General features: G+C 38.3%; 1 protein-coding gene across 1 annotated transcript in view; it reads left to right on the top strand.

Moving 5' to 3' along the window:
• The first annotated feature begins 2,028 nt into the window (after positions 1 to 2,028).
• The window catches only part of cnih3 (cornichon family AMPA receptor auxiliary protein 3), a 64,118-nt gene continuing 57,938 nt past the window's right edge, over positions 2,029 to 8,208 (top strand). The window contains exon 1 of the mRNA XM_088324396.1: positions 2,029 to 2,327. Coding sequence (XP_088180522.1) covers positions 2,304 to 2,327 — 24 coding nt within the window. The 5' untranslated portion in view covers positions 2,029 to 2,303. The remainder of the gene's footprint in view (positions 2,328 to 8,208) is intronic.

Raw genomic sequence — 8,208 nt, 5'->3', positions numbered from 1 at the left:
TGGGGGGGCTGCAGGGGGCGGGGGGAGTGTCTCACAATCGCATCGTATGCTCAAGAATTCGGTCCGGATAGGACCGGGTCGTTCGCGAACGGAACGGCAAGGAGAGACTGCTCTCCACTAATAAGGAGCCGGCTCCTTTCGAAATGTGCGCGCTCCCTCTCTCTCTTTCTATCTCATTTCCTCTCTCTCTCTTGCTCTCTTTTTTGTTTCCTTCCATTTATTTCTCTTTCTCTCTATCCCTCTATCTTTCACTCTCTTTTTTCTCTCTCCCTTTTTCTTTCTGTCTATCTTGCGCTTTTCTGTCTCTGTCTTTCTCTTCTCTTTCTCTCTCTTCTCCTCTCTCTTTGTGTTTATCCGTCCGTGTCTCTTGCGTTGTCTCTTTTTCTTTTTTGTCCCTTCTTTATCTTTCTATGTCTTAATCTCTTTCTCTCTATGTATGTCTCTCTTTCTTTAACTCTCTCTTTATCTCTCTCTCTCTCTCTCCCTTTTCATCTCATCTCCTCTCTCTCTCTTCCTGTATTTTTTGGTTCCCTCCATTTATTTCTGTTTCTCTCTATCCCTCTATCTCTATTTCTCTCTCTTTCACTCTCTTTTTTCTCTCCCCCTTTTTCTTTCCGTCCATCTCTCTTTTGTCTCTGTCTTCCTCTATCTTTCTCTTCTCTTTCTCTCTCTCTTCCTCTCTTTTTCTCTCTATCTCTCTCATGTTGTTTCTATTTCTCTTCTTTCCCTTCTTTGTCTTTCTCTGACTTCATCTCTCTCTATATGTATGTCAGTCTCTTTAACTCCTTCTTTCTCTCTCACTATTTCTCTTGTCTATTTCTCTCCATCTTTCCTTACCAAATTTTCTCTTTCCCTGTCCTTCTCTCTCACTCTCTCTGATTCTCCTTCTCTATTTTTCTCTCTTTCTTTCACCCACTCTCATTCTTTCCATCTGTCTGCCTCATTTTTTCACCCTCTTCATCTTCCTCCTTAGTCTTCTCTATATTTTCTCCCTCTTTCTCCAGCTGTTCTTTTTCTAACCATCTCTCTTTCTTACTCTTTTTTTTCCTCTCTTTTTTCTCTTTCTCTCCCTCTCTTGAAGGCGCTTGTGACTGGTCAATGTGAATTTCTTTGTTGTTTGCTCGGTGTCATTATTTTGAAACGTTAAATCAGTTGAAATTTCGCTATATATTAATACTGTAAAGGCTGTCGTAAGACAGTAGCATAATCCATTTTCAAATGTAATTCATTTGATGGATAAAATTGCCTACTTGTTGCTAACGTGTCACTAAAAGCCTTTGTGAGAAAGAGCCGATTCATTTCAGTGAGTCGAGCCGAAAGAGCCACTTTTTAAAAGCCGGATTTCCCATCACTCGCCTAAAGTGAGTGGTAGGGGGGCGTGGCTTGGAAGCGATAGAAGAGGGGGGCTCGGCAACAGGCTACCGTCGCCCCACCCCCTTCTTCAAGTGTGGTTGCAGTCGCACGCGCTGCGTGACGTCACAAGAACAATGACCCCGCCTCCTTTACGAACAGCACGGCTGGTTTTGCCTTCATTCATTAAGTCGAGTGCGATTCGCGCATGCGCAGACGCCAACCCGGAAATCACTCCTTATTAGCGTATTCAAACAAGAGTGGTTATAAATTTAAGATAAAATAAAAAGGATGAATAAAAATAAACAAATGAATTTAATACATCTAAAGATTACAAAAACAAAACAAATACAAGTTAAATAAGAGCTACAAAAAAACAATATAGAATGAATATATATAAAAATATAACTAAATAGATATATCTTTTTTTTAAATACAAATAAAATAACAAAAATCAAATAGAAATTAAATATACAATGATTTTTTGTGCAAAATGTAGTTATTAAATAATAATAATTATTATTAAACATAATGTTTGAATCCAATTTTAAATTAATGACAGTGGCGCTGTATTGAACGCAGAAAATGCGTGCATTGAATTTCCCCCAAAGAAGATATTCTCCCTACTGTATATACTCGCACCAAAGCCGAATTTACAACTCTCAAATCCTTAAATCACGCTCAGTTCATATAAAAGCGTGTTCGCTTGTGTGTCTCCAGTAGCGCGTGGTACTGCGCATCGGGGAAGGGGGCGCGGCTTATACAGGAAAAACAAACCGACCGGTCAACGTGGCAAACATGAGCACAGAATTGCCAGTAAAAGCGTGTCTTTTTGACTTGTTAATTTCGTTTTGCATACCTGGAGAAACCAGAAAACGTCTCGGGCGGGACCTGGAAACGGAGAAGGAAATCTTGGAGCGGTCTGAAGCCAAATCGGATATGGAGTTTCTTGGATGCACGAGAGGAGAAATAGGAAGGTTGGTGTTCTCTTTCTTTTAATTCGTTTTAAGAGGTTGGCTTCGATACGATACTTTGGAACTAGATATTTATACAGATTAAATATAATTTTGAAATAAAAATATTTTTGATTAAATGATTAAAAATGTTAAATTAAAAATGGCAAAAAAAGGAAAGGAAAAAAGAAAAAAAATGAGAAAATCGAAAAAATATATATATAAAAATAAAATGATCAAATAAAAATGGGTTGCTAAGCCAGCGAGCAAACCGGACCCTTATTTTTAAAGGGCCAGTGCATAATTTCATCAAGCAAATTTCAAGCCATCAAAGGACAAAGACAGGACAGCAATTCAAAACGGACCGGGGAGGATTCACCGAATATTGGCTCCCAACCGGGTTTCCCGTCTTTTGTCCTCTCTGATTGTTGATTACGAACTGTCCGAAGTCCAAAAGACCAGGACGCAGCAACACCTGGACGGACGCAAAAGGACCAAAATGGCCGCCGTCTCAAACTGAGACGCCAGGAGGGAAAACTCAGCCGTATTTCGTCCTTCGTTTGTCCTCGTTTTGCCCCTTCGAGCAGAGACGATGACTATTTGGAGTCGGGGACCGCACTGGGGTCCAAAACTGTGCCAGGGGGCCCATCCTGGTGACAATTTGTTCCATACATGCAGTTTTTCTAACATTGGATGTTCTAAACACTATGTTTACTTTATAATTTTATAATATTACGGTCCCTTCTCAAGGTTACTTCGTTTTCCTCATGTTGAGGTTTTGAGTTTTTCCTTGCCCTCATTTAGGTTGCAGATCAGGGGATTAAGACTCTCTGTGAGTACGGGTGTCACAAACATGAATGGACTTGACTTGAGGTTTTTGAGTTTTTCCTTGCCCTCTTGTAGGTTGCAGATCAGGGGATTGAGACTCCATGTGATAAAGGGCGTCACAAATAAACATGACTCAACTACTTTAGTTTTTGTATTTGTGTAGTATTTCTGCAGTCATAATTTGGTATTATTTTTGGAGTTATTCTGTAGTTTTTTTGTGTGTTATTTCCAATGTTGTATACTTGTAGTATTTCTGTAGTACAATTTGGTAGCGTATTAGTAGTATTTCTGTTGCATTACTGGAGTTTTATTTTTGTTGTAGTATTTCTGCCGCAGTATTTTTGTAGTTTTTCCATAGAAGTATTTTTGTAGCATTGCTGTATGTGTATAGTTGTTGTATTTTTGTTGTTTTTGTCATAATATTTCTGTTGCATAATTTTTTTACAGTATTACTCTTGTGGTATTTTTGTTGTATTTCTATAGAATCATTATTTAAGTATGTCTGTTGTAATATTTTGTAGTATTTTTGTAGTATTCCTTTAGCATTTTTTGTCAAATTACTGCAGTTGTATTTTTGCTGTAATTCTTCTGTAGTAGTATTTATTCGTATTTTTTTGTCATATTTCTTGTAGTATTATTTTTCAATATAGTATTATTGTCGTGGTATTTTGTAGTATTTCTTTAGAAGTATTTTTTTACATTATTTCCATTATAGTATTTTTGTAGAATTTGTTGGAATATTTCTTGTGGTATTATTTTTATGTTATAGTATTAGTGTAGTGGTATTTTTGCAATATTTCTTTAGAAATCTTTTTTAGTAGTATTTCTCTTGTATTATTTATGTAGAAGACTTTTTATATTACACCAGTGGTCCATTTTTTTCTGTAGTATTTTTATTGCATTTTTTCTTTTCAGACTGAAAACAACATGAGATGTAAGTACTGTTTTGAAACACTTACTTTGATATTTAATTTTGTAGTATTTTTGTAGTATTTCTACAGTAGTATTTTTCCTGTTAACACACAAAAAGAGACAAAACTGGCACCAAAAACCTTTTTATTCGTAGCACTTTATTGACTCTTTTATGAATTCTCATTCAACTTTGACCATTTTGGTTTGGCTGGACTGATGTGAATGCCTGACTGGCCGCATGTGGCCCGCGGGCCGCAGTTTGCTTGGCCTAGTTCTAGAGAGCAACGTCGTACATTGGGACAAGGCTACGTCCATCTTCTTACGTGACGATTGTTTTTCAATTTGTCGTTTTTTTGTGCTCCCCGAGTATAGGCAAGCTCACTAGTTGCTTAGGGCGCCATCTGGTGGATGGGGCAACAAATTGCTTTGGGGGAATAATGAAACGCCTTGTGATCGCTTTGTGATTCGATTTGGACCCCCCCCCCCCCCCCCCCCCGCTTCGTTTTTCATTGCCCTTTCCTTATTTGGTCATTCACTTCCTGGCTCTAATTTCCAACCCACACCTGGTGTCGCTCGTTCTGATTACCCTCCTATCACTCCTCTCCCTTTTCACTATTTAAATTGGTGCTAGTTCATGACCTTAGCCTCTGGCTTTGGTTTTTCTAAATGTAATGAAAATAATGTTTCATTTTCGCACTGGGGGGCGGGGCCACACGAAGCACTTCGCAATCAAGTTTATTTAAATATGTTACGTATAAAAAAAAAAACACTTACTAAAACATTTGTGCAATTTGGTTTAGGCTCTGCCCATTTTCTTGGATTTATTTTTTTGCAAAACTCTATTTAAAACTATCTTGTTTTTATTTTTTTGCACGCTAACAAAGGAAAAACCAAGCGTCCTCGTCCATTCCGGAGCTTTCTGATTCGTCAATGGACTTATGGTCCCCGCGGCGAACACTTTAAGAGCGTGCCGCTAGCACACGCTAACGCCATCTGTCCGCCGGGATCGGGTAACGATCCGGAAACAACGAGGCGCAAAAACGCTCAGCCTCCCGCCGAGGGAACGCAGACGGTAGCCGCCATGTTTTCCTGTTTGCCACCTCGACGTTTTTCGCTCATTAGCGCTAAAGCTAGCCGCGACTGCTTCCTTGCCCCAGGGGCGGGTGAACTACGGCCCGTGGGCCACACGCGGCCCATCAGGCTTCTTCATCCGGCCTGCCAAAAAAAAAAGGTCCAAGATATATGTATATATATATATATATATATATATATATGTAAGATATATATGAAGATATATACAATAGAAAATATAGTACTGTACTTTTGTGTGTGTGCAACAAAAATACTACAAAACTAAGTATCAAATTCAGTGCTCTAAAAAGGGACTTGACATATTATTTTTACTTTGTTCTGATAAGAAAAAATATATAATACTATAGGAATACTATGCTAACAAAATACTATTACAGAAATTTTACAACACATATACTACAATACAGCTGTAAAAATACTACAATAATACAACGACAGTGACACTACTGTTATATATTACAACATTTCTACGATGTGAATACTGCAAAAATACTTTTACATAAATACTGTGACACAAATTACTACTACAGAAATTTTACAACAGAAATAGAACAAAAATACAACTACAGTAATAGTAAAAAAAATACTAAAGAAATAATGCAAAGATACTACTATGGTAATACTTCAAAATAGTTTTACAGAAATACGACAATAATACCACTACAGGAACATTATAATACAAAAAAATATAATTACAAAGAAATACCACCTAAAAACAATACTACATACAAAACTTTCAGGTTACTAAGTTCTTCTCATCTCATTAGCCGTACCGCTTATCCTCATTAGGGTCGCGGGGGGGGGGGCCTGGAGCCCATCCCAGCAATCATCGGGCAGTGGGCAGGGGACACCCTGAACTGGTTGCCAGCCAATCGCAGGGCACACAGGGAAAGACAACTCATTCGCTCATTCACACCTAGGGACAATTCACCTGAAATGCATGTTTTTGGAACGTGGGAGTGCCCGGAGGAAACCCACGCAAGCATGGGGAGAACATACAAACTCCGCACAGGAAGTCTGGAGCTGGATTTGAACCCATGACATGAACTGTGCCGCACAAGCGCTAACCACTGCGCCGCCGTGCTGCCCTACTAAGTTCTTGAATAGGAAAATATTGCCTCTAGTTACAAAGGCTTTTCAGGATAGAGTCAAAAATACTGTACACTACGTGCTGCCATTCACCCTTTCCAGAGTTTTCACCTGGCAACCCACCTGGTGCGTATGCACGAATCCCAGCCTGCTCTTCGTGTCCCCAGTTAAAGGTAAAAGGCAATGTAAAAGGAATCTTCTTCTTTTTTTATTTTTTATTATTATTATTATTGGCTTTATGTTTATTGTGCGTCATCTCATTTGATCGTGTCTTTGTTTCATGTTCTGATGCTCTTTTACGATTTATTTAAAAAAACATAGCCTACTTTTTCGGGCCTTGAAACAGATTAGTGCATTTACATTCAAAATACGTCTCGACTTACAACTGTTTCAGGTTACGAAGTTACTCTCGTAAGTAGAGGTACCGCCGTATAAATATGTGTATATATTTAAGTCCCGACCAAAAACATGATCCCAACGTTTGCTTTGATGGCAGGTGATCATTAAGTTTTTTCCCGTCGGCCATTTTATTTCAGGTGAAAAAAAAGTCTTTCCTGCGCGTGGACTGAAATGCTAATCTTGCTAGTTTGAGCTAAATTATGGAGACATTTCTATGGTGCACTTGAATTATTGATTTGGCCCCGCCTCCGTTCCACCCGGAACGCTGAACTAAAACTGAAAGTCAGAGCTTGAACATTTCCGCCACCTTTGCTGAGTTTCATCAGAAACTGCTGGATAGACTTTTTAGAATTGATGTATATATTTTTGGTTTCGCTTGAAAATCTCATGATCATTGAATAATTGAACTCCTCCGACTTGAGTTGGTTTAAAATGACGATATTCGCAGCACAAGGATTTACGGAACGAAGATTTTTTTTCATCTTTCAATCAAATACCTACATCGCAAACTTTAACAGCATCAAACTAATAAAACATATTTCGATTACAAAAGTCGAGAGCGTCAACCTCAAAAAATGTTACGAAAAAAGAAATATTGGATAACGTCGTCAACTAGAGTACTAAAATACCTTCCATTACACAATTTTTCCAAAGTTGGTGATGCAAATAAGTGGCACCCTTGTCATAGCGACAACAGATTTACAGGTTTTGGTTCAGGAACAGCGACTTGTTTACATTTTTGGTTGCAGCTTTTTGAGCCCCCCCCCCATGGGTTTATGTAAACGTGTGGTGTTGCTACAGTAGCAGATCACTTGACCAAACAAATTACAACCAGCGTTGTCCTTTTCGGTGGTAAGCTTCCTGTTCGCTTCCGCCGTTCAGCATTGGCCCTCTCTTCTGCCTGGCAGGCAGGATGCAGCAGCAGGCCAGGTCGGAAGGGGTTGCTTCAAGTGTGCCTGTCAGTCGCAGCTCAGGCGTAATGTTAGAGAGTTGCCAAAGGGTGGCACTATCTAGGGAAGCGGCGCTTTAAGGGAATTGGTGAAGGTTTCAAGTATCGATCTCAGGACGTGAGTATCGTTCCGATCCAAGTACTTGATAAGTAGCTGTGATATCGTTTTCTGGATCGATCCGCCCAGCCCTACTTCAGTTTGGAAACTTTGCTTGTAGAAAAAAAAGGTTTCAATTTTTTTTTTTTAGAATTTAAATTTATTTCTCTTTTTTTCTTCTAAGAGCTTGTTTAAATGGAAAATTGAATATATGATGTATTTTCTGGAATATTAAGCGCACATCCCCAAAATAGTATTTTGTGATATATCGTTTATTTACAGTATAAGGCGCACTGTCGTATACCATGATGGTATGGAAGCCCAAGAGTGTCAAAATTCAATTCATAAAAGTACCATTCAATTGATGTAAACAATCTTTTTTTTTTATTTCTTTTTTCTTTTAGTTTTTATACATACATATACATATTTTTAATTGAAAGAAAAATATTTTAAAAAACAACAACATAAAATATATTAAATGAAGACAGTTTAATTAACTAAATCGATGCAATTTTCAATGTCTATTGTTTTGTTTTTGT

Source organism: Urocampus carinirostris, chromosome 20 (assembly GCF_059441175.1).
Source record: "Urocampus carinirostris isolate Australia breed hairy pipefish chromosome 20, RoL_Ucar_1.0, whole genome shotgun sequence".
NCBI lineage: Eukaryota > Metazoa > Chordata > Actinopteri > Syngnathiformes > Syngnathidae > Urocampus > Urocampus carinirostris.
Note: the sequence above shows the minus strand (reverse complement) of the source record. Positions and strands in the feature narration are given on the sequence as shown.